Source organism: Micromys minutus, assembly GCF_963924665.1.
Source record: "Micromys minutus genome assembly, chromosome: 28".
In the NCBI taxonomy this organism is placed as follows: Eukaryota; Metazoa; Chordata; class Mammalia; order Rodentia; family Muridae; genus Micromys; species Micromys minutus.
In genome coordinates, this window is record NC_137963.1 from 16,736,395 (window position 1) to 16,763,073 (window position 26,679).

Below are 26,679 nucleotides of genomic sequence, written 5' to 3' on the forward strand. Positions count from 1 at the left end.
GGTGAGAGATGAGGGAGAGAATACGAATATATAATTTGTGCTAAGATCTAGACATAGAGCTATTCATTAAAGTGTTATTTGTGGTAGTAATAAGCCATCTAGTTATGTGAAATAGGGTTTTATAAGAACATACGTGTTCATGATTTCTGTTCAAGAATCCGTTGTCTTTACCTCGTAGACCATAGCAGGAGTGAGCATGACCTCGAGGTTAGCCTTGCTCTTCAGTGCTGAAAACAATGAAGGTATTTAGTGACGTGGAAATACATTAATGTATAGCACGTAAGCGGAACAGCTACAGCGCCGTGGTCCCGTTTGTAAAAGCACACATGCTTACATTCATACACACAGATGATGTAATGGTAGCTGAACCACACCTGTTTCCTTTGTCTTTTCTTCCACATGTTTTGATCTTTGCCTATACTGAATAGGCAATACCTTTAATGGTAAAGAATAAATAAAAGAGAGTATGGAAGGGTGAGTGTGTATGCTCTGTTCCACCATAGGTGAAGTTTGCCAGAGATTCCGGCTCTGATGGCCACAGTGCGAGCTCCCGGGATTCTGCAGCCCCATCCCCCACCCCTGCTGCTGACAGTCTCTCAGCTGATCCTGCTGTGACATCACCCCTACCACTGCCTCTCAAACCCGGGTAAGGCTGTCAAGCCCTGGGATTCGTCAGCGTGGTTTCTGAGATGTAGTTTAAAACTGCAATCGATTTTAGGTAATTGAAAAGAACAAAAAACAGGATCAGGAAAAAGATGTATCAGATTTGTTTGACAATGGGTTAATAGCTGGTGATCAGAGTACCTGCAAAACTCTGAGCAAAGGGCAAAGGGCACGAACACAGAATTCAGGCCCATGGGAAAGTGAAGTGAATCTGAATGGAAGTTTGTTCAGTTCAGCTTTTGTGGCTTTCAAGGACTATACAGATAAATAGGAGGTAAAATTCTGTTTTAGCTATTCAATTGACTATCTCAAAAACAATGTTTTTAAGCCAGTTTAATTTGGGTTTGTGATTCTAGATTTTGTATTATCTCAGGATGTTTTATTTGATTTCAGAGAGCCAGCTCTTCGTTCCAAATCTAACTCTCTCAATGAACAGCATACAGTAAGTATGATTAGGTACTAATCCCTGGAGTGATTGTTTCATGTGCCTAGCACGTACTTGAGAGCCACTGACTGAGAACAGAAATTAATTATCACTTTATTTATTTTATCCAACTTGGAAATCAGTCAGTAGAAATTAGCCTGGACTTGTACATCCATAGATCTGAGTTAAAGACATATGGCCATGAGGAAGTGATTTAACTTTTCAAATCCCCAGTCTCTTCATTGTTACAGTGGGAATCATTTTCCCAGCTCCCAATTATAGTTCATAAAGCCCTGAGCGTAGAGACTGTGTAAAGCTGTTTTAATGAGCAGTCACCGTGGCATTCCTACTAGAGGGGTAGGAAGCTGGGGTGACCTCAGGTGAAGCTCACTTCCATCTTCGAATTGCCATTTATCCCAAGAGGAATGGATTAGAGGTTGATCTTGGCTTTCTCTGTTGCTTATTCTGTGTGACCATGAAAAATTTACTCTGTAGACATTAGGTTTATTTCTTCTGTATATTGACACAAGGACACGAACACTTAAGTTTTCAGTGTTATATCTGTCATATTGTAAGTGCTTCAGAAGCATTGTTCACATTGTAATTGGCACTAATATAATTTTCTGTTATATGTATTTTATCCCAAAGAGAGCAGCATACTTCCACTGCTGTCTAGGGGAGGGGATTGGAGAGCACTCATGTACCTGAGTGAGTAGATACCCTGAACTCCCACCCTCTCAGGGGATTCAGGCTTCTCATCCACTGGTTGAATTTGAGCAGGTCACTGGTTTTGTTTCCCCAGTGGTGATAAGAGAGGACCAAGTGTTGTTTCAGTAAAATTTGGAGTTGAATGCCATTAGGAAGGATGGAAAAGGTAGTTTGCTGCTGCTCTGCTTGGTCCATGAAGGCTCTGAATGTGCTTCAGGCAGACCAGATGGTAGACGAAGAACTTCAAGCTCAAGCAAGGCCTTCCCTAGCACTGAGGACAGTGTGATGGGAAAGGCCAGGTCCTCCGTTCAGTCCTGTGCACATTCAGCCACAGCAGGAAGCACTTCACTCCTGATGTAGTAAAAACCATTCTAAACCTGGGAAGATAAACCAAGTGAGCATTTTACAGTGGCGACACGTGGTTAAATGAGTTCATGCATATGAAAGCAGTTCATTCCCAAGCTAACTAATGATTAACTCATCCCCAAGCTAATTAATTATCCCAACTAATTTAATGTTGATATTATGAATCTCATTATCTGCATTGTATTTGGTCTCATAAATAATTCTTGCTTTCTAGAAGAAATGGCTTCCATTAAGCAATAGTAGTGTTAAAGGTTTTGGTACAAGGCAAAGAAGTCGACTTGTTTGAAAGCAATAAACAGTCACAGTGATGTGTGTTCTCTTTAGAGTCCTGATACAGTCAAGGCCAAGCTGATCTCTCGGATGGCTAAAATGGGCCAGCCCATGCTGCCTGTCCTTCCTCCTCAACTGGACTCCAACGACCCAGAGACGGAAGTACGTCCCCTTGACTATGTTAAGATGTGCACAGGTGCTGCCCTCTTCTTTTCTTCCGTTCAAATAAGTGCCTTTCCTCTTCTAATCCAAAGTCACCATTTGAGACCGGTGTGGGCACATGTCTTTTAACTGTGCCAAGCCCATCCCCAAATGGAGGTTAAGTTCTGCACATCTGACCGAGAGGTTGCTTAGTGCTCATGCATTGGGATCTAGAATCTGTATTGCTCATAATCTCTAGCTGCCTGTCTGGAAGTAATAAATCTGCTTCATGTTGAGAAAAAAAGGATCCATCTTAGACACTAAGATATGTAACCCATACAGGCCCTGTGCTCTATTCTTTTAGGTTTCTTTTACTCTTTAAAACTGCTTTATTGTATTATTTTTATGCACATGGGTGTTTTGCCTGCATGCATGTCTACGTGGCTACAGGCGCTCAGTTCTTCTAACTTTGTTTTTCCTTTGAGACTGAGTCTCACCATGTATCCTAGGCTTGTAACTCCTGGGTTCAAGTGACTTCCTACCTCTGCCTCCCCAGCCTGTACAACTATAGGCACATGCTACAGCTTCTGGCTTCCACCTGTGTTTGTTGATTGAATATTTAGATCAGCTTGAAAAACATTGACCTTCTCATTGATGATAACCATAGTTTAAATATCAAATTGTTAGATTTTATGACTATATGTGTATAGTGCTTTTTTTCGTGTTTTAAAATGTTACTTAGCAGTTCAAGATTTTATTGCAATCAAGTCTAACCGATTTTTGCCCTTGGTGTGCTTAGAAAGCATCCCCAGGGCTGGGGAGATAGTTCATCAGGTAAAGTGCTTGCTATGCAAACCTAAGTAGCTTCCCAGCACCCACATAAAAACCAGATGCAATAGCTTGAGCCTGTAATCCGAGCCCTGAGGAGGCCCTGACAGTGGGATCCCGGGGCCTGCAAGTCAGCCAGGCTGGCCAGCCAGTGAGCTCTACGTTTGGTGGGAGACCTTGACTCAAAATTAAGGTGGAAAGTGATCATGTAAAAACATCCATTGTTGATCTCTGACCTCAACGTGCACAGAACACAAGTGCTCACACCCTCCTGTATACATACATGTTCTGTATACATACTCACACATATAAACATACACATACAAAAGAGAGCATTTCATTTGTATACTTTAAAAACATAGCATTATGCCTTTTAGAAATATGGTTATTTTTATTTATTCATATCTAAATTTGTAATCCACAAGAATATAAAATAACTTAAGCCTTTTTCAACGATTAACTTGTTACTGATAAAACAGTTCTTTCTGAAGTGAACTGAAATATATGATTGATTGAGAATTTTTTCATTTGATGTAAAATGAAAAGAAGATATAAAATATGCTGTGAAATAGGCTTTATTTTTTAGAGTATTGTTTTATTTTTTTCCCTCTGGGAAAGATCTAAAATATAACATTTTAAATGAAAACTTACCATTTTATTATTGTCTTCCTGGTTTCTACAAATGAAATTTGAATAATATAGTTTATTAAAAATTACTTTTAAATATAGTCAATTAAAATTTAAATATAATTAATTAAAAATTAAAAGTTACTTTATTGCTTAATAATTAAAATTTATAAAGAAAGAATATATTCAGGATAAAGGGTATTTTCTTTTCTTTTCTTTTTTTTTTTTTTAAAGATTTATTTCTTATATGTAAGTACATTGTAGCTGTCTTCAGACACACCAGAAGAGGGCATCAGATCCCATCACAGATGGTTGTGAGCCACCATGCAGTTGCTGGGAATTGAACTCAGGACCTCTGGAAGAGCAGTCAGTGCTCCTAACCACTGAGCCATCTCTCCAGCCTGGGTATTTTCTTTATGTATTACTTTATAAACTGACCTTTAAACTTAATTTTATGTCATAAATACCTATGTGAATGTCAGCAATAGATATATGAAGCGTGTGGCTTTAGAGACAAGTCAGTGGCCTTCTGCTTACCCTAATTCCCTTTACTCTCCTGATGGACATTTAAGTTGATTTAGAATTCAGTAATAATCTGAAAGTGGGCTGATTTTCCCAGAAGAGAACATCTGGGGCTGGGGAAAGCTCTAAAGAATAAGAATGACCAAGAGGTGACAGCCTTTGACAGCCCAGCAAATTATAGTCACATGTCCTTGCCTGAAGCAGGAATACAGGGCAGCTTTGCTCAGAGCTGCAGCTTTGGTTTTATGAGCTTTTAAAAAGATTTTAAGAATGAGAGCAAACAGCTGGGTGTGGTGACACATACACCTTTAATCTCATCACTTTCAATTAAGGCAGAGACAGAAGGATCTTGGAGTTTGAGACCAACTAGTCCACATAGCAAGTTTCAGGACAGTCACACTGCATAGAGAAACCTTGTCTCAACCAACCACCACCAACAAAAGGATTAGGACAAGCATCCTAGACAGACGTTACGAAGTCCAGTATGCTAGTGAGGTGCAGTGACTCGTGCTCTGTGCAGTTTTCTGGGGGTGCTCTGAGGTCTGAGACTGCTTGGCAGAAGAGGAATGGCTGGGTTGTTACTGTAGAACTGTCAGTTTGCCTGAAATAATAAAACACTGACAGGACGTCTGTGGAAATTGACTGTTTAATTATTTGATGTTTTTTTATAGGAAGAAGTGCTCTTACTCTTACACAATTGCGTTCTTCCTTTGTACAACTCATATCCCTGACTACTAGCCTTCTGCCTGCCCTTCTTCCTTCCTCTTTCTTGACTAGAAATCCAGTATTGTAAGCACAGAGACAGGCAGCCTCCGACCTCAGCTAAAGACCTACACATAGTGATCAACCTTGGTGCTTCTTTCAGGATGCAACTGCTCTTCGAGGAGCCGGGCAGTCCCTTGTGACACCATCTGTCCAGCCTTCTCATCCGGTTTTACCACAGATGACCTCACAGGGTAAGAAAGGAACCTCACTGAGGCTTAGCGCTAGAGTTGAATCAGAGTTTTCATCTGTGTTCCTTAGCTTATCAACTAGCATTGTTAGTGCTGGGGCCTGGGTTAGGGGCTAAGACTTGCCAGTTTGTCTCCAAGTAGAACATGTAGAACTCAGACGCATTCAGCCTGCTTGTTGCGATGTCCGCTGCGTTTTGCCCCTTTTGGAAGTCTATGTTCAGCCGATGAGACTTGTGTTAGCTGATGGGATCTGAGTCAGATGAACAAGAGAACAGTAATTCCGCCGTTGCTGGGATGCCCATGGGCTGCTTTGGGAGATGAAGTAGGAGAGTGGCCTGGTTTAAGGCATGGGGATGTTGGGTGAGTCCAGACTTACAGGTGTGAAAGTTCCTGGAAAGAGCCCCACCCGACACTGAACCTTCTGCAAGGCTGCCAAGGGTTGTGAAGAGGCGGGGATCCAGCAGGTTCAGACTAGTTGTAATTTATATTGGGCTACCTTTAGCACCCTTAGGTGTTTGTTTAACAAAGTTTCAATCTTTTGATTTGACCAATGAAGACTTGGGAGCTAGATGCTGGGGTGAAAGCCTGCTAACTCAGAGGCAGAGAACACCTAGCTGACCTTCTTCTACCTCAGGCTAAGTCTCAGAAGAAATGTCCCCTTCTTCCCCAAACTCCCCATGTCATAAAACCTTCAAACTGAATGTCCCTCCCTCTACTTCCTGTGTATCTTTCTATGCATCTTCCTGTCTTCCTCTTCCTCTCTTTGTTTTTTCCTAATCCTATGTCTCACTTCCTGTCAACTAGTTGCTTGCTCTGCCTCTTGACCTGTTCTTAACCATAGTTGTTTTTAATTAATCCTGTTACAGTATTCACGCAGAAAGTTCTTGATTAAAGGTGTGTGCTAAGGCTGAGCCATACCACAACTAAAACCGGGTTTTTCTAGTAAATAACACAATCTTGGGGTTCACAGTGTGATCAAACATTCTGCAACACTTAGTAGCCGTTTATTGTCCCTCTCTGTGTGTGACCTAACATCTCTGTCACTATTGGGTGAGTCCTTTGGAGTGTGCAGAGTACTGACCTCTACCAACCAAAAGCTAAGGATGTGGTCAGATAGTATCTGAGGACTTAGGTGGATCTGTTGACTTTCTGGAACACGCCTCCCTGATATTTTAAAACCACAGTATTTAAGGTATCTAGGCTTCTGAGAACTTCATGAGACTGTTAACTAGGTAGGAACATGGCATCTGGAGTAACCTGAATGTATGTTCCAAGGACATGCTCACACATATTTGTCTCCAGAATAAATGGTCTCTTATCTCCTTTGAGGTGGGAGTTGTGTTTCTGCATTGACAAAACAAGTGAGGATGGGTAACAGATAACAAGATATAAAAATATCTCCATTTGTCTCAGCGCCGCAGCTGTCTGCTTCCGGGCTCCAGACGCCTTCTGCTGCCTTGATGCAGGCTGCACCCCTTGAGTCTCACTTGGCTGTATCTGCAAATGCTCAGAACTTCCAGGTAACTGTGTTTTAATTAATTAGTTGATTGATTTGTTGTTGTTGTTGTTTTTTTTTTTTTTTTTTTTTTGAGAGAGGGTCTCACTATGTAGTTTTGGCTGACCTTGTATACACACACACACACACACACACACACACACACACACACACGCACACACGCATGCACGCACACGCACATGATCAGGTTGGCCTCAAACTCTCAGAGATCTGCTTGCTTCTTGCCTCCTGAGAACTGGGATTAAAGGTAACACACCACATTTAACCCTCAGGTAACAGTATTATTTTAAAACTCCTTTATCCCTGCAATATAATTATGTTCTTGTATGAACATAGACAGCCCCTCTCCTTTTTACACAGCAGCAGATCCCCAAGTCAGCGCGTGTCATTTCCCCTTTCCTGAATTACTGCTTTTTTATCCCTAGAACCACACAAAGTTGTCTGTTTACAAGTTTTCATGAAGATTAAGTGCAAGAATAGCAACCTACTTATTAAAGGCTTGGGCCTGGTCATAGGAAAGTTCCCATTAGTGCACATAAGATAGCTACTTATATTATTAGTGCACATAAGACTGCCTCTCCTGTCCTACCCACCCTGGAGGTGATTCTGAATGGAGATGTGGGAGCCATGTAGGCAGGCTTTGTTCCACTAGGATAAGGAGAATCAAAACTGAAAAAACATCTCCCACCATGGAAAATCCCTCTGCCACAGACTAAGTTTTTTTTTTTTTTTTTTTTTTAAATAATTAATGTTTGGGTTTATATTGTCCTTGGAAATAAAGTAGTGTTCCTGTGGGGAAAGGGTGACCGTTCTTAAGATGACAGCTGATGTTTATTGAGCATTTGCCTTGTGCCAGGCACTTCATTTGGCAGTTGTAGGGGCTTTGCCTGTGTCACCTCAGCTCATACAGAGAATTCCCAAAGCTTCCATCTTCCTCTCACAGCTGCGATGCCCAGTTCGGGAAAATGAGAGCTTCTGGCCAGCCAGATAGGCACCAGGGTCTAGTGAGTGGTGGCACATGTCCGTAATCCCAGCATGAAGGAGCTGGAGGCAGGAGGTGAGGAATGCAAGGGTCTCCTCAGCTATACAGTGATCTCAGCTACGTGAAGCCACTCTGAAACCACACACAAACAACAGACTCTAGAGGCTGAGCAATGGCTGGCTCAACTGTTAAGAGCCCACCGTATTGGGTGGGCTGGAAACCCCCATATGTGTCCTTACATAGATATTACACACACATACAGATTAAAAGGAACAACTGGAAATTAAAAAAGAATCTAGCAGGGGAGAAGCATTATGAAGAATCTCAGAAACTGGCTGGCTTAGCTTGGAATTTTGAAAAATAACCTTTCCTTTAAAAGTTTTTCTTAAAAATAGGCCTGATAGTATGGCATAAATTCCCATTTCATTAAGTCAGATTGCCAGAGGAATGGGTAGCACTCCAAGAGACCAGTTCCTCAGGTTTTGGGTAGGACTGGAGTGACCACGTACCATCAAGTCCCACGGACAGTTGCCTAACACTGATGCCATCACTTCCAGCTTTAGTGACTTTAAGCCTTCTCCCGGCTCATCTGCTCTGCTCTACCCTAGGAAACTAAGTAAGTAACTTGTCACTGTCTCAGTCCTATGCAGGTATGCAAGCCTACACATATCCCCAGACAGCCTCAGTCACTTCCCGGCTGCAGCCTGTTCGGCCCTTGTACCCGGCACCACTGTCCCAGGCTCCCCACTTTCAAGGTAGAGAGTCACTTCTTCCGGTTTTTCATCTTCTGCCCTAGCTGGGCCCTTCCCATTCTGTCTTCATGTTCTCCAGCACCTCTCCACCCTTTCTGTTCATTGTTGTTTGTTTTAGCAGCTTGATGAGATGTATTTTATATACCGTATGATTTATTCAAATATATAGTGCAAAGCAAGCATATATATAGCACATGATGTATATGTATGTATGTGTGCATACATACGAATGTGCAGTAATACACACCTGCGCACACATACATTGGATGTTTTCTCCTGTTGGTCTGCAGTACATTGAGACTAGGTCTCTTGGTGAACTATAAATCTGCCATTTTGGGTAGACCAGCTAACCAGGAGCTTTCAGGACTCACCCGTGTTCACCCCTAATGCTGGGCTTACAGGTGTGTAAAAACCATACTCAGCTTGTTATTATTTTTATTGGATGCTGAGGACTCACATTCATGTCCTAGAGCTTGTGAAACAACCACTTTTACCAGCTGAGCATTTTCTGAGACCCCAGGATTTTTGTTTTTTTTTTTTTATTTTTTAGGAAATATTCAGAATTGTGCATTTGTCACAACAGTCTACTTTTAGAACATTTATATCTCCCACAGGCCTTTTGTGCCTCTGTTCTGGTTTTTCCTTCCGTGTTCTCCTTCCAGCCTTTGGATTCCTCTGTCAGAGAGGCGAGAGCTCATAGCAGATAGCGACAGAACAAACACTGGAGGACAGGGGGGGAGCAGGGTCGCTGTGGGTGCTGAGTGAAAACCGTTTTGTTAAAAACTGTAAACTATGAAAGTAATCCACTGTAGTAAAAATGTCAAGCAATACAAAGTAGGATAGTGTCCTGTCTGTCATTAAACTTCTGCCCATAGGAGAGTGTCTCTCAGAGTTGCTTCAGTAACTTTGTGTGTGTTTTATGTACTTGGGCAAGTGTAGGTGTGTTTTGTAAACCAGGCACGTGAAATGTTGATGGGTGTGTTGTGTTCCTGCTGTGGTGTGCAGCCTGTCTTTTGCTTAGTAATCACTTTGACATCAGAACTGTGGCAAGAGGAAACAAGTTTATCCAGCAGCCTAAGCTGCATTTCTGCAGTGCGAAGGGCTTCCTAAAGGCAGCCTTTGTCTGGAGCCAGGCTCCTTCTCCATCTTTGAAACACTTTGACATCCCTCCAACCTGACATTTCCTCTGGCTCACCACCTCTCCATCCCCTTTCCTCACACGCTCAGCACCGAAAGGTTAACACGCCTTTTAAGGTGCTACTTCTGTACCTTGCACATGATCTTTTTTCTACACTTGAAATCACCTCCTTCAAAAAATTGTTTTTAAGACAGCATCTCATGTGTCTCAGGCTGATCTTGAACTCCAAATCTTCAGTGTACCTTGTGAAGTGCAGTATGTGACACTATGCCTGTCTCGAGTTTAAAGTGCTGTGTTGCAGTGATTTGTTTATGTGTCAGTCTCCCACTGCAGCCCACTAAGATCTGGAGCCATATTTTATTCACGACTGCACTCCTGGTGCCTGTGCAATGCCTGGCGTGTGGTTGGGTGAATGGGGAAACTGTCAGTGCAGGATTATAGTCCAAACTATAGTGGATACACGTGGGCAGTGTGCTTTCGAACCAGATTCTAGGTCCTGAACCATTTTGCAGAAATATAACTTAGTTATCATTAGCTTGGGAGCCCCTTTGTCTCTACTGCCTGTTCTGTGTCTTCCCCTGGCAGTGTGAAATCATCTATTGTGTTTCCTCATACGTGGCCCCTTCTTTCCTCTGCGAAGCCTACCCTTGACTTTTCCATACACAGCTTCTCCTTCCAGGTTGGTAAGTCCCTTTTCATGTCTGTTTAGGATCAGGTGACATGATGTCCTTTCTCATGACTGAAGCTCGGCAACACAACACTGAAATTCGAATGGCAGTCAACAAAGTGGCTGATAAAATGGATCATCTCATGACTAAGGTGAGAGTCAGAGCTGAGGCTCTGTTGAAAATGGGGCTGTTGGGCCAGGGATGGCTCAACAGGTCAGAGCACTTACTGGATAAGCCTAGTGATCTGAGTTTGACTCCTGAGATTTACCAAGAAAAGAGAGAACAAATTCCTGCACATTTTGCTGTGACTCCCGTCTGCGTGCTGTGGCACAGGTATACATGTCCATACTCACATGTCATATGTGCACATGCTAATAGACACAACACAGACACATTGCTTAGATTATAAAATTGTAAGACAGAAATAACAGCGGGCTGGAGTGACAGTTCAGTGCTTAAGAGCTCTTGCTGCTCTTGCAGCTCTTGCAGAGGACCCCAGTTCAGTTCCCGGCACCACATGGTGGCTCACGATCTTTCATAACTCCAGTTTCAGGAGACCTGATATCTTCTTATCTCTGATAAACCAGGCACAAACATACTTGTAGGTAAAACACCCAAGACACATAAAATAAATCAATCTGAAGACATGTCTTTTTAATTTTAAAAAGAAATAATAAATTACATGTTAAAGGGGGTATAGGAGGTAGGCGATCAGTAGGATGTAATGGGAGCAACCATGGCTGTAAGAACACTCCTCCTTGGTTTTTCATATTCACAGTTCTTGGCTGTTTCCCTAGAAGACTTAACATCTTTAGGATTAGTTTAGCAGAGAAAGTAAGTTTACATTTAGACATCGTTTCAGAAATGTATTAGCTCTCTCAAAAACGTGATCGGTCCTGGGTGAGTTGTGTTTCTCCACTTAAGCATGGTCACAGCTTCCTGGTGTTCCTTGCAGGTGGAGGAGTTACAGAAGCACGGCTCTGGCAATCCCATGCTTCTTCCTAGCATGTCAGTCACTATGGAAACAAGCATGGTTATGAGCAACATCCAGCGAATCATCCAGGTGAGGATGAGGGGGACCCGACACAGCCTGGAGGGCTTGTTCATGCACCTGCCGCATGTGCTACCCCTAACATCTGTCCGTCTCCCCAGGAACAGCGTGTGTTCAGCACTAGAGCTGGAAAGACCATGTGGCTTCGTTTGTTTCTGTGGCTTATACTTTCACCTTAGTTATTTTCCTTGTCGCTGGGACCAAATACCTGACAAGAAACAATTTACTGAACCAAGGTTTTTTTTTTTGCTTCCGAGTTTGAGAGCATGCAGCCACCGTGGCCGGTGGGAGTGGTAGCCGAGTTGAGGCAACTGGACTCACTGAGCAGAGAGCTAACGGAGTGGAACTTGGCTTGGGACACCCTCGGTGGCCCACTTCCTCTAATTGGACCCCATCTTCAGTCTACCCCAAGCTGAAACACATGAGCCTGTGGGTGACGTTTCACATCGGAACCACCAGCATCTGCATTATACTGTATACTAGACTCTGCCATATTAAGCTATATTATGCTATACTCTACATGCTACGTAACAGTATAACTTAGGCTCTATGTAGTCAAAAAAGAAACTTGCTTTTTAGGCCTATTTTAAACTCCCCTTTTGTGTTATGACCATCTTAGTCCTCAGCCTGTCTAGCCAGTGATTATAATCCAGCGGATATAATTTGATTTGTTACTTTAACAGTTACACCTCTGGGAAAATAGGTCTTAGTGTTTGTTTTACAAGGCCATTGTAGGTTCAAGCTGTTTTGCTGTAGAGTTTGGGGATCCAGTCTGTCATGGCAGGGAAGACGTGGCAGCAGAATGTGAGGTGGCTGGTCACGTTGCAGCTATAGCCGAGGCAGAGAGGGAGGGGAAATGGCACTTTCAAGACACTCACTAACTTACAGGGCACTTACGACACTTCCTTTTATGTTGTATGTTTGGGTTTAGGAGAATGAGCGACTGAAACAGGAGCTCCTTGAGAAAAGCAGTCGGATAGAGGAGCAGAATGACAAGATCAGTGACCTCATTGAACGGAATCAGAGGTAATGGCCGAGACAGGCAAGGCTGGGGAGCGTGGACAAAGGGTTTACTGTCCGTTTGCCCACTGTAATACACATCACTGAGGGCAGCATATTAATTACAGTTCTCTTTTCTACACTTTTTTGTTTTTTGAGCCCAAGCACCGTGCACATACTGACTATAGAATACTCTGAGCTGCAACCTGTTCCCCAACCCATGTATTTCTGTTTCTGCTCATTGTGTGAATTACTAGTTCTTCCTTCAGTAGAAAATGCTCAGGTGGTTGTGGTTGACTTTCAGCCCTGCACTTCATGTATTGTGTGCCTTGGATGTTTTGTGTATGTCTGCAGGCCTAGCTTTCTCTGAAAATGGTGTTAGGTAGAAGATTGTGTCCTCTCCCCTCTTTTCTGTGTGGGCTGTTTTGTCAATGAGAGCTCAGACGAGCATCATTGATTTCATAAAGCACATTTTATAGCTTTCAGTGGATCCTTCTGGTAAGCAGAACTAGTCTCAATTCAGAATTTTGCTTGGAAAAGTTATTTTCCCTGTGTTTCTCTTGTCCAGTGTTTTTGCCTCTCACATGGGAGGACTGGAAGAATTGATTCTTTTTTTACTCCCCCTTCCTTGTCTCCATCTTCCATTAACATGCACCCTGTGAGTGTCTCCCTTCATTGTGCAGAGAGTGTCATCTGTGGCCCAGGTTGCTACCTCCTTCCTTTGTCACTGCAGATAGCTTGGTTAATTTGCAGGTCTCAGGAAAGTAATGTGATTTTAGATTATTGTTTTGGTTTTTTTAAAATTAAAAAAAAAATGTATGGATATTTGGATCTGCATCATGTGTGTGCAGTGCCCTGGGAGAGGGAGCTGGATCCCCTGGAACTAGAGTTACAGATGGTTGTGAGCTACCATGTGGATGCTGGGAACTAAACCCAGGTCCTCTTCAGAAATGTCAAAGGCCCTTAACATGGGAGCCTTCTCACCACTTCCTTTCAGATTGTTGCTAATGAAGGTATAGAGCAATGTTGGGAGAGCTGAGGGTCTTGTGCCAGTCAAACATTCAGTGCTTTGTGAACATTTTCTTTGCCTTATTTCTGTCTCAGGTACGTTGAGCAGAGTAACCTGATGATGGAGAAGAGGAACAACTCCCTTCAAACAGCCACAGAAAACACACAGGCAAGAATATTGCATGCTGAACAAGAGAAGGTAAAAAATCACTGGGCCGAGGAAGGCCCAGGTCAGGATGCATTGAGGTGTGGAATAGTCCTACATATGAACTTCCCAGTTTCTGTACAGCACAGTATTTGCCATCTTTAGGAAGAGACCCGAAAATCCTCCAGCAGATTTGATGTATTAATCACCTCTAGATCTGTTTTACTAAATGTTTTGCAATAAGTTAACTCAAAAACAATGATTGAATTAGGGGTGCTGTTTCATTCCTGTAACCCCAGCTTCTGCCAGGCAGAGGCAGGAGAATCTGTAGTTCAAGGGTGACCTGAGCTACATAGTAAGAAGGAAAAACATCCAATTACCTGTCTTAATAATTGGATAATGATGAGATTCTTATAGATTACAAGCTAAATTTTTTCTTTTGACAGAATCAAAAGAAAATTTCTATTCTGCCATGTAACAAATGTATATGTTCTTAGTGGAGTTTAAGACTAACTTGCTCCTTTGTCTGTGTTTAGTATGTTATTCATTTTGGTCTGAGGAAAGTATTTAAAGTGCTTCTTTGGAGCCAGACAGGTGGTGCATGCAATCCCAGGCCAAGAGGTTTGCTACGAGTCCATCCTGAGATATGTAGCAAATGCCAGGCCAGGCTGCACTATACAGTGAGGCATTGCCTTAAAGAATAAAATGCCGTACACCTTTAGTCCTGTCGTTTGAGATAAAGAAGCAAAATGATCTCTGTGAACTCAAGGCCAGCCTGGTCTACACTGCAAATTCTAGGCTAGTCGAGGTTGCACAGTGAAACAAAACAGAAAGATAATAGTAAGAGTTGGATATAGTGACAGGCGCTTTAGTCCTAGAGCATGCGGTGTAGACGCAGGAGTATCAGGAGTTCAGAATCGTTCTCTGTTAGGCAGAAAGTTTGGAGCCAAAATTTGAGCTACACAAGCCCCTGCCACAATAAACAAACAAACAAGGAAAGGCGGAGGTGACGAGTTACTGTGACTTTAGTCCTTGCAGGTGTACAAATTTTAACCTACTTTGAAGAGCACCACAAAATGTGCTAGTGAGTCTTGGATTGGGGTCAACTAATTCTGGAGCCCATTTCCTTCTTGTTGTCTGCTGGACGCTGTCCAGAACAGATTCCTTCTTATTTGGGTTATCACCTTTCAGCTGGGAAACCTTTGCTCTTTATGCTGTATTTTTTTGTGAAATTTTAAGCAAAACTGAACAGAGTGAGCACTGTAACTTGTGTTGATGTGCTTTCTTGTACTCTGACAATAAGGGTTTCTTACTTGTGGTTTAAGCGATCTTGTCTTTGCTTAACCATAATTTGCAGTTAGTAATGTCTGTTTGGTGGTTTGAATGAAAATGGACCCCATAGGCCCCGATCATATATTTAAATGTTTGGTTCTCAGTTGATGGACTATTTAGGAAGAATTAGAGGGTGGGGCCTTATTAGAGGAGTTGTGTAACTAGGGGGCAAGCTTAGAGGTTTCAAATGCCCACAGCAAGCCCGATCTTACTCTCTCTGCCTGTAACTTGTTACAGATGTTACTTCTCAGCCACTGCTCCAGTACCATGCCTGTCTGCCTGCCACCATGCTCCTTACCTAATGGTTAGGGCCTAATACTCTGAAGCTGTGAGGAAGCCCTCAGTGAAATGCTTTTTCCCGTCTAAGTTGCCTTGGTCATGGTGTCTTAACAGCAATAGAACAGTAATTAAGGCAGCCATGTATGTCAAGTGAGCTGGGCCTTGCCCTGCACAGCCTCCTCCTGTTCTGTCACTGTTTCTTTCCCACTGCTACTTCACGCATTGTTGGGGCTTCCTACTAACAGCCTGGTCACCATCAACAGCCTGGTGCTTCAGTGTTCTCCACAATCTGCCTTATGAGTGTGTCTCCTGTCTCCAGTTTTATTTTTGTTTTTCCTCTCCCTTTCCTTTTTCTCTCCTACTACAGGCCTGCGGGGGTAACCCAGATATACTGTTTATCCTTATTGTGACTATTCAGGGATAAAATAACTATAACATGTTCTATAGACCAGGGATGTCCCAACAGTGATGTAGCTACCTCAGAATCTCCTGGGAAACGTGATCAGAACTATATATTTTGAAGCCTCATCTTCTGGGATTCTAACTTACTATATGCAGCCAAGATAAAACTTTCCCAGAGCTCTCCTGTATTCCAGTACCTACCCAGGTATATGAGTCACCTCTCTTGTCATAGTCTCTGGATATGGCATCTGGATACTTTTGTTTTTACTTAGGTTCAACATGCGACCTCCATGTTCGATGTCACTGTTGTATGTATATGTATTCACAAGTGTGTTCCAATAAAACTTTATTCTCCCAAACAAGTAGTGGTTCAATTTGGCCCACGAGTCAGTCAGAGTTTACCAAGCTTGTCAATCCACTTGCGGTTTTGCATTTTACAACTCCACAGGTGTCTGGCACCAAGCCCAGCGGGTGTCCTGTGTGTAATAACTAAACAGCAGGGTAGATCAAGGGCAGAACTGAAGCTCACACCTGCCTGGTGCCCTCTAGAGTCTAGGTTTGCTCCAGGTAACCTCCCAGCTGATGACTAGGGTACTGTGGATTCCATTCATTAATGTTATTTTAGTGAGACAGTTTACACTTTAACTGTACCCTGGTAGTTGTATTTTCTTATTTATTTGTGTAGGTTCTCACTGTGTAGCCCAGGTTTGTTCAGACTGAGTTTTGGTATGTAGCCCAGGCTAGCCTCAGACTCTCAAGCCTCCTTTTCGGTTTTCTAGGTGTTGGAATTACAGATGTATACTACTATCCCTGGATGATTTACTTAAAAACAAAACAAAACAAAACAACAACAAAAAAAAGACAAAAAACTGTTGTTTGAGACAGGGTGTTTCTATGTAGTACTGTCTAGTCTGAAACTAACCATGAACTTACAATGTGCCTGTCCCTGCCTCTTAGAGTGCTGGTATTGAAGGTGTGCACCAGCTTTAATTTACTTTAGCACTCTTCCTGTGATCTCTCTTAAAGGGAGATAAGCAGTTTCCTTCGGGAGGCAAGCATTGCTCAGAAAAACACGGTTAAGTGTTCAAGGAGTACTGGGTAAGTGAGATTGGGTAAGAACCAGTTTCCTATAAAGGCACGATCCGGAGGGTAAGGCCCGTTAGAGGACTGAGCTAACTACTTTCAAAAGAACGAAGCAAGGCCCAGAAGGTAGACAGGTTCAGCCCCATCCTCTCACAGCAGAGTGCTGTCTCTCTGATGCTGCTTTCCTGCCTTTGAATCCTTGCTTGGTTTCCCAGCTCCCTACCTCAACAGTGGACATTGTTGCAGAGTAGGAATCAGAGCTACAAACACACACATAGTGACAAGTACTCTTTTCTAACTTACCAAAGTTGGATCTGTTTATTCTAATAAAAAACCATAGCATATAAACCACCTGTAGTCCTTCTACTAAAGATAACCTTGGTTAATATTGTTGTCTTTGGGTATGTGCATGTGTTTGTGTGGGAGTATTTCTATGCTTCTGTAATAGGCCCTTCTAGGCTACAAATCTGAGATAAAAATGTTTGAGGCTGATCATAGTAGTGCACGCCTGCAATCCTAGCGCTTCGGCTGGGGTAAGAGGATCATTAACTTGAGGCCAGTCTGGGGTAAGTAATGAGAAGCCACTTTAAAAGAAATTGTGGGGAAGCACTTTTGAGAGTCTCCTACTCTGCCCTTTTGGACAAGAGGTGTCTTTAAGGTCTTGATAGGGGCTCTGCTCTAATTAGTGAACTCCCTAAGCTACATAGAGGTTCAAAGCTGTCTGAGTTCTATGTTAGTTCAGTTTTCATGAGCTGTGTGGAGCAGAATAGCAAGTAAACTTTATTCTTTATTCTGTGTTAGGAAGATGAAGCCCACTGTGTAGATTCTAGATAAAAATAATGGTCTTTTTTTTTTAAGGATTTTTTTATTGGATATTTTATGAATTTACATTTCAAATGTTATCCCCTATCCCCCCTCTTTCATTCCCCATCCCTCTACTTCTATGAAAATGTTCTCACTCCCACTCACCCACTCCCTCAATGCCCTGACATTCCCCTACAATGGGGAAACGAGCCTTCAGAGGACCAAGGGCTTCTCCTATTGATGCCAGACAATGCCATTCTCTGCTGCATATGAGGCTGGAGCCATGGGTCCCTCCATGTGTACTCATTGGTTGGTGTTTTAGTCCCTGGGAGCTCTGGGCGATCTGGTTGGTTGGTATCATTTTTCCTGTGGGGATGCAAACCCCTTCAGCTCCTTCAGTCCTTTCTCTAACTCCTCCATTGGGGACCCCGTGCTCAGTCTGATGGTTAGCTGCAAGCATCCTCCTGTCAACAAGCACTTCTTGTCTTCAGCAGTAGTGACTGGGTTTGGTGGCTGCATACGGGATGAATCCCCAGGTAGGGCAGGCTCTGGATGACCTTTCCCTCAGTCCGTGCGCCACTCTTTGTCCCTGTATTTCCTCCCGTGAGTATTTTGTTCTCCCTTCTAAGAAGGACTGAAGCATCCACATTTTGGTCTTCCTTCTTCTTGAGCTTCATAGACCATAGGAGTTCTTATAAAGGACAACATTTAACTAGGCTGGCTTCCAGGTTCAGGGGCTCAGTCCATTATCATCATGGTGGGAAGCATGGCAGTGTGCAGGCAGACATGGTGCTGGAGGAGCCAAGAGCTCTACATCTGGATCCAAAAGCAGCAGGAGACAGTTGACTTGAGTTTTTGAGACCTCAAAGCCTGTCCCCACAGTGAGACATTTCCTCCAACAAGGCCACACCTATTTCATTAAGGCCACACCCCCCCATGACACTATTCCCTCTGGGCCAAGCACTCAAACACAGGAGTCTATGGGGACCATGGGTACCCAAGCCTAGCACTTTCTGTAAAGGTCACTTACACTCATGGACTCATGACCTATTTATTTTTAGGTCATACACACTTTTGTTTCATTTCCTTTACCTTTAGGGGAGTCAAAATACTAGACTTTAAAGTTGATAAAAAATACTTGGGGCAAGGAGTAAATAAGTTTTTGTGTATGTGATTCTAGGGCTTGAATTAGGGCCTAGTAGATGCTAGACAAGTGTCCCACTACTGAGGTACATCCTCAGTCCCAGCAATAAATCTGTAAAAACAGGTGTGCACAGTGACTAACATCAGGAGCTACAGACAGAGGAATGTGCCGATGTAGAGGGAATCATGGCATAGGGGAGTCACAACGCAGACACAAACCTGATCCCTCCGAGCATCCCCACACTGCCGTTGTCATCTCTAGTGCTCAGAGCACCATGTGAGAGTTTTCAGTCCTCTCGCCTTCATGTGTTCCCTGAGGACACAAGCTCAAGCTGGTCCTTGTCTCGCATAGCAGTGTTAGAGACTGGCACAAATGCCATTCTCGTCAGCTTGGCTGCAGCTTTGGCAGTGGGTGATGAAACTTGTGGAATAGCTGATGAAGGAAAAGCAATAACATACAAAATGGCACGTGGGTTTACTCTGATCTAGCAGGTCTGCATCTAGAAATGTCCTAAAAGGCTCTTGCATACAGAGGGGATCATTGCACATTGCATGTAATGCATCTAAGATGCTCACTGGTAATGGGAAAGGCCAGAAACACTCCCTGTGTGCTACAATACAGAATAAACTACCTCACCTCTACACACTAGAATATGATTCACATTTTTAAAACAGAGAGAGGGGAGAAGACCCATATATACTATCAAAGAATGTATAACTTATCTGCTGTCTTCTCTGGCATCTGTGAAGACTCAGTGTGGATATAATCACTTTATATAAATGGGAACTTGAACACATATGTCTTTTGCTACGTTTTTATTTATTTATTTATTTATTTTGTGTGTGTGTGTGTGTGTGTGTGTGTGTGTGGCATGCATTTACTACAGTGCACATGTGGAGGTCAACTTTCCAGTATCAGTTTTCTCTTCCCACCATGTGAGTCCTGGAAATCAAACTCAGGTTGTCGCTCTTGGCAACAGGCATCTTTACTCATTGAGCTGTCTTACCAGCTCCTGAAAAAAAATGTTTCTCTGGTTATCAATATGAGGCAAGACAGAACTGGGTAACGTGGGAGCTTGTCACTGTTTACTTTTTAAGGTCTTTTTAAAAATTCAGCAGTAGAACATTATTTTTTAAAAGAACAATTAGTGAGAAATCATTTTGAAAGATTCATGTAAAAATAATCCAACCAGCAAGAAGAAAGTAGAAAGCACTCAGATTCTCTCTAGATTGGCTATTGGTGCAAAAAGCCTGCAAGCTCTTTCCTTTAGATACAGACTTGTTACAAAAACAGAATAATATTCAACATAGTATTTTATATAATCTACTTATATTCTTCATTTAGCAGTAGGTTGCAGCTATCTTCCATGCCCCTGAGTGTTCTGTTAAATGTACTGTAGATAGCACACAGGTTTTGTGTTACTTTGCATTCTGTTACAACTTAATGCTGCATTGAACAGCCTTGAAACAAACTTTTGTCATCTCTCATAGTACTTGGTTCTTGAAACAGTTTTGTTACATAAAAAAGGCTTGTGGGAACTTCCTATCCTCCTGCCTCAGCCTCCCAAGTGCTGGGATTTCAGCTGTGTATCACCACACTGGCTTGAGGAGTATTTACTAAGAACACACTTGTGCAGCAGAGTTCAATCTGAGCCCTTGTGTTCTTTCAAGGCTGATTCTAGCCCCATGCAGGTGGAAGGCATCCTTTCCTCCTTCCTCTCTACCAGTCCCATCAGCTTAGAGTCACAGGAGGTGGAACCAGCACTTGGAATGTCTATGTCTAAAGTGATGTCACTCTTTGTCACCGTCCAGGCCAAGGTGACAGAGGAGTTGGCAGCAGCCACTGCACAAGTCTCTCACCTGCAGCTGAAAATGACCGCTCACCAGAAGAAGGAGACAGAGCTGCAGTTGCAACTGACAGAAAACTTGAAGGAGACAGATCTTCTCAGGGGCCAAGTCACCAAGCTCCAGGCTGACCTCTCAGGTAAGCCCTCAGAGGAGAATGCCAGCATGATGCCATCTAAGCTTAAGTTAAATGGCGTCCTTCCTGTCAGTCCCTTTGGCATACTGTTCATGGCACTCATGAAGGGCTGAGCATCAAGGGGGACTGGTAGAAAGATTACTCGATTGTTTTACATAGACAGGAAGGCGGCCTCCCTCAGTTTAGCTGTACTTGATGAGTCGCACTGTTTTTCTGTTTGAGGAAGCACTGACTCATGACTTCCTGCTGAGGTCTGCTCCTTCCTGGAGAGTGGGTCGCAGTGCCCCAGTGTGGACTCTGGAGCTCTGCCGTACCACAGTCCTGCTGACTGCTCTCCCGCCCACTCTGTTTTGCTTTCATCATGTTTAGAGGGGTGTGCTCACTTGGCATGCTCACCATCATAGTATCTCCAGTCCTCTCTAAAAATCTGCCTTGTACGCTTCCCCAGCCTTTTCCAGACCACCTGAGCTTTCTTTAAATCCCTTATCTCCTAGTGCGTCATTCTGTTCATCAAAATGGCCTTTGATAAGCATCGTTTATAAGTCTATTCTTCCCTCTAGAACACAACAAGCTCCTGAAGGGCAAGCACAGTGAGTTACTCCTTGTAAAATCCTTTCCTCCATACAAAGGGCACTCCAGCGCTTGGCACAGGGTAGAAACAAAGACATAGTGGGTAGCTAGAAGCTTGTGAGTGTCGGTACGCTCACGCAGGTCTCCGTAGACAGAAACCTGTGTGGAAGGCAACTGGGACCAATGGGCAGGGGAAGAGGCGGCTGCAGCAAAGTGGATGGATGGTTTTTAACAAGATCTCAATCGGTCGCGATTTAACCAGGCTGGGGAAAAGCCTGCTAGCTCAGAGGGGCAGAGAAAGCACCTAGCTGACCTTCCTCCTCAGCCGGAAGTCCCAGAATGAATGCTCCTCTCAAGCTGTCTCAAAAAATCTTCAAAATCAGTGTCCCTCCTTCTACTTCCTGTGCATCTCTATTCATCCTCCTGACTCCCTCTTACTCCCTACTTACTTATACATGAGGGAGTGTTAAGTGAACACTCCTTAATAATCCTGTGTTCACTTCCTGTCAACTGGTTGCTTGCTCTTTTTTCTTAATAATCCTGTGTTCACTTACTGTTAACTGGTTGGTTGTTCCACCTCTTGACATTGGTTGACTTTATTTAATCCTGTTTACAATATTGAAGCAGAAAGTTCTTGGATTAAAGGTGTGTGCTAGGACTAAGTCACATCACAACTACAAACAGTTTTTTCCAGTAACGCAACCTTGGGTTCAGCGTGTGATCAAATACTCTATGTAGCTTCTATGTAGTAAAATATCACTTCTGCTTCCGTGGTTTCTCCTGACAGTTCCTTCTGACAGTTCCTTCTAGAGTCAGTTTTCAAACAAGTTTTAGTATATTAAATTAAAAGATAACCCCCACCCCAACCTTATTTGAGAAGGAATATTTTGAAAGCAAATTCTTGGTCAAATGTCCTAGCTACCAAGAAGGTTGAGAGTCTTAGCCAGGCAGTGAGCCCTGCTCAACAGACACTGTGTGATCACATGACGATGGGAATAGAATTCTATGAGTGATGATGTTGAAGGTGCTCTCTGACTACCAGAACATTCTCTCACATTGCATGTGCAGAAGGAGGTGTATGCGTATAGAAGGTATCCTTTTCAGGTTTAACAGGGATGGATAGCGGTCAGCGCGGGGCTGGCTAATCCTTACTGCAGGTCGGGGAGACTTGCTCTTGCGGCCGGACTGACGATGAAAGCAGGCGCCTTTGACAGAGCGTCTGGATGCCACACTGTCCACTGTATCTCTGGTTCTACAGCCACGTCTCCCTTCTCTCTCCTAGAGCTTCGAGAAGCCTCTGAGCAAACACAGACCAAACTCAAAAGTGAAAAGCAGAGCCGGAGGCAGCTGGAGCTCAAGGTGACATCCCTGGAGGAAGAGCTGACTGACCTCCGTGCTGAGAAGGAGTCCCTTGAAAAGGTACATTTCAAAAGCCAGGTTTCTCTTTCACCCAAGTGCCAGGTGTAGCTGATTAGTAAACAATTTTGTTTTTTTTTTAATTGTTATAATATGAATGTATTAGAAGAAGTACAAACAATGCTGAAAAGTATGAAATTAAAAAGTTGTTTTTAATTCCTTCTCTAATTGTATAGTTTATAAATAACAACTACACATAATGTATCCACCCTCAGGGTAGTTGGTTATTACATATCCCCATATACAGATGTGCTGATAGCATTTGTAAACAATGCTGAGCTCGTATTAAATGCCTTTGGAAGTGTTGAGGACACTGTAGCCCACTATGCAGCTCACCTGTCCTGGATCAATGGATATTTATGTTTCTAGTTTTTCGTTCCAAATTGCTGAGGGCTTCCTCAGACTGAGTAGCTATTTGTTTATTGGTTCGTTTGTGTGTGAGTGTTTGGTCTCTTTAGACAGTGTCTTCTTAGGTAGTTCTGGCTGTCCTGGAGTTATGTAGACCAGGTTAGCCTCCAGCTGCTGCCTCTGCCCCCTGAGTGCTGGGATTAAAGGTGTGTAACACCATTCACAGCTGCTATGTATTCTGCTTAGTCATAAAGCTCCCGTATATTTCATTCCTATTACTCCTGTGAATTCTCTTTTGGAGTTCTTTGTCCTCTTTCCTACAGAACTATATAGAGCACTAATTCTTTGTCAGTCATAAACATTGCTAATATTTTTTCATCTTGATGCTTTTTAAATTTTATTCTTATTTTTTTTAGTTTTAAATGAGTTTATTGAAGAATATTCTTATGAAGGCAATGACTTTTGATTTGTCATTAAGAAAAAAGTTACACTTCTTTATGCTGTGTACTAAAGGTCATTTAAGAGAACAGAGCCACATGCTTCTCTCTGTGGGACCCTTGGGTAGTATATATAGTGCAGTGCTGTCATTTCTGCACTGTAAGAATAAATAAAAAAGTCTCTTCTATATCTTTCTTTAAAAAGTGATGAAAATAGTACAAGGTGGCATGAAAAAGCCGAATTTCTCTACTCAGTCTGTAGTAGTGGAGCCAGTATTTTTACCATCACAGGCTACAATTGTCACTTTATCCACTTTAGTAAGTTCTGTCACCTCTCTGAATTCAACATCATTCAATACAAAAGTCCAAACATTGTCACAGGATCTGTATGTATTTAGAGAGCCCCTGGAATTGACTGTGTTCCTGACTCTCTGAGCCAATGCTGAACTTACAGCTTTATCAAACTGAAGTAGAGCCTGAAGGACAAGCTGAGGGGTGATCGCTGAGACGGTGTGAGCTCATCAAGGCTCTCTAGAAGACTCTTTCCCAAAGTTGTATTTCTGTATAACTGATACGCATGGCTTAAGAGGACACGGTTGCTTTTTCTTCAGGCTTACATTGATGTCCTGAGGGAAGGCGCTTCCGCCGCGGCGGTAGCAGAGCCAGGTAGGGAGCCTGCAGCGACCACCTCCTCAGCCGCGGAAACCGCAGCCCTGTTTTATTCTTATTTTTTTTTAAGACTTACTGTACATGATGGTGCATGCCTTTAATCCCAGGACTCTGGAGGCACATGGATCTCTGTGAGTTTGAGGTCAGCTTGGTCTTACTTATATAATGAGTTTAAGGCCATCCAGGGTTATAGAATGAGACCTTGTCTCACAAACAAACAAACAAACAAGATCTGTGTGTGCATGCCTTTAGTCCCAGGACTCAGGAGGCAGAAATTAGTGAATCTGTCTAAATTCAAGGCCAGCCTCCTACATAATGAGCTCCAGGCCATCCATCAATACATAGTAAAACCTTGTCTCTAAAAATTAAAATAAAAACAAAAACCAAAACCAAAATCTCTTTCCTATTACTATTGTGTGTGTGCATGTGAATGAAGAGAGAGGCTATGGAAGCAGCAGCACGCACATCCATGTGCGAAAGTCAGAGGACAACCTCAGGTGTCAGGCCTGCCTTCATCTTGTTGGACATGTCCTGAGCTGGCCTGTGAGTGTCCGAGGATGCTCTTGTCTCCAACCTCTCTCTTACCATAGGAGTGCTGAGACCAGGTCTGCTTCTCTGTGGGATTTGACGGTCTGGACCCAGGTCCTCTTTGGTTTTGTTGTGCTTTAGCAGTTCTTCTGACTTGGGCTGTCTTCAGTTTTTCTTATTGCAGACATGATATCAGTGACACTGTAGCAGTGACTGTCCTTTCAGTCTTTGACCATGACTTAGGGTTTTATAACTATGTCCATTTATTTTCCCACCAGCCAGCCAGATGTATCTGCCATCTTGTACCTACACTAAAGTTATGTTGGCCCAGCTTTTAAGAGAACGGCAGTTTATTGTCTGCCTTTCCCAGCCACAGTTCATCTCTGTAGCAGGGATGCAAAGTTCAAAGGTGTGAGGGCTGCTTACAAAGGAACTGTTCCTAGAGATGACCCACTGAGGACTGACCACTACCCCTCCACACTGATCAGTGGTGCTGAGGATAGTTCTCTTGTTCCTAAGAACCTTTCAGAGAGGAAAAAGAAATCAGCTCAGGAGCGCTGCCAAGCGGAAGAGGAGATGGACGAGATCCGCAAGTCTCACCAGGAGGAGCTGGACAGACTTCGGCAGCTCTTGAAAAAGGCTCGGGTGTCCACAGACCAAGCAGCTGCAGAGCAGGTAATGGGCTCTTGGCAATACAAGGAATTTGGGAAGGACAGATAGCTTCCACTTACCTTGGGAAGATGTTTCTGATGGCTTATAGACACCTGGGAGAATAATGGAGTTCCTGACAGCCCGCAGCATCCCCCTCTTCATGTTTGAGTCCTGCTTACTTTGGGACTGGGGATGTGACTGAGTAGGTAAGAGTGATTGCTGTGTGTAAGTGAGGTATGGTGACACCACCGAGCTGGCCCACTCTGTGGGTAGACAGAAAGGTTTACTGGGCCTCAAACTACCATACCTGTCTCCGCAGGTGGGGGGTTGGGAGTGGTACTGGAGGGGGGGAAGCAAAATGGTAGAAAAGCAAGCAAACTTTATATGACAGGCAGCAGGGTGATCTTTGAGCTAATACAGGCTATTTGGATTGTTGGGGGAGTAGGTGGCCTTTGAGGCACTTGGCCTTTGGTGGTAGATTAAGGGAGGTCCTGGTAAATAGAAACCCCCAAAGGAAAGCCTAAAGAGAGGTTTACCAGGCAGAGTCCTATTTAGGACTTTGTTTCCAGCTCTGCCATTTTGGGCAGTTATTTTGGACGTGGTACAGCAAGCATGAGGATTTGAGTTAGAATCTCCAGCATCCAAGTAAAATGCTGGGTGTAGTGCTCACGCTTATAAAGGAGATAGAGGAGTCACCGGAGCTCGATGCCTGCCAGCTAAGCTCCAGGTTCAGTGAGAGACCCTGATATCACAACATAGAGACAAAGAAGGAAAAAAAAGGGTATTTTCACAGTAACTAAGACCATTTCAACAGTTGTTTTCTACCTAAATGGGCCAAGGGTCTTTAAATTCTATGGAGAATAGGCTTCCTTTGTTGTAATGGGAACTAACTTCCACCCCCCACACATGGCTGTTGTTTCTCTTGGCAGCTGTCTCTTGCACAGGCTGAGCTGCAGAGCCAGTGGGAGGCGAAGTGTGAGCATCTTTTGGCCTCTGCAAAAGATGAGCACCTGCAGCAGTACCAGGAAGTGTGCGCACAGAGGGATGCCTACCAGCAGAAGCTGTCTCGCCTGCAGGATGAGGTTCCTCTTTCTCTAAGTCAGCCTAATAACACGAGACCCTAAGGCTGTAGGGGGCTTGTTCAGCCTTTTGAGTCTAGGTCGTGTAAATAGCTAGAAAACACAGCCAGGGTAGTCTAACTTGTAGTCAGGTGTCTTTTACATGTTTGCATACAGTGGTAGGCCAGAGACAAAAAAGCCTGTATTCCAGGACTTG

The 26,679-nt window shown here is 43.4% G+C and overlaps 1 protein-coding gene and 1 pseudogene across 3 annotated transcripts in view; one reads left to right on the forward strand and one right to left on the reverse strand.

The window, feature by feature from the left end:
* FKBP15 (FKBP prolyl isomerase family member 15) overlaps window positions 1-26,679 on the forward strand; it is a 56,739-nt gene that overhangs the window by 23,946 nt on the left and 6,114 nt on the right. The window contains exons 10-23 of one of the 2 annotated variants that reach the window (XM_080939983.1): window positions 504-646; window positions 1,057-1,105; window positions 2,486-2,593; window positions 5,415-5,505; window positions 6,916-7,022; window positions 8,641-8,755; window positions 10,600-10,709; window positions 11,514-11,621; window positions 12,541-12,635; window positions 13,713-13,815; window positions 20,617-20,788; window positions 22,638-22,774; window positions 25,273-25,428; window positions 26,334-26,486. In XM_080939983.1, coding sequence (XP_080796109.1) covers window positions 504-646; window positions 1,057-1,105; window positions 2,486-2,593; window positions 5,415-5,505; window positions 6,916-7,022; window positions 8,641-8,755; window positions 10,600-10,709; window positions 11,514-11,621; window positions 12,541-12,635; window positions 13,713-13,815; window positions 20,617-20,788; window positions 22,638-22,774; window positions 25,273-25,428; window positions 26,334-26,486 — 1,647 coding nt within the window. The remainder of the gene's footprint in view (window positions 1-503; window positions 647-1,056; window positions 1,106-2,485; window positions 2,594-5,414; window positions 5,506-6,915; window positions 7,023-8,640; window positions 8,756-10,599; window positions 10,710-11,513; window positions 11,622-12,540; window positions 12,636-13,712; window positions 13,816-20,616; window positions 20,789-22,637; window positions 22,775-25,272; window positions 25,429-26,333; window positions 26,487-26,679) is intronic. The other variant, XM_080939984.1, reaches the window with a different exon arrangement.
* LOC308438667 (transcription initiation factor IIA subunit 2-like) lies at window positions 23,808-24,560 on the reverse strand (annotated as a pseudogene). Its single transcript has 2 exons — window positions 24,538-24,560; window positions 23,808-24,137 (listed from the first exon to the last, which is right to left on the reverse strand). The product of its transcript is annotated as a transcription initiation factor IIA subunit 2-like (transcript).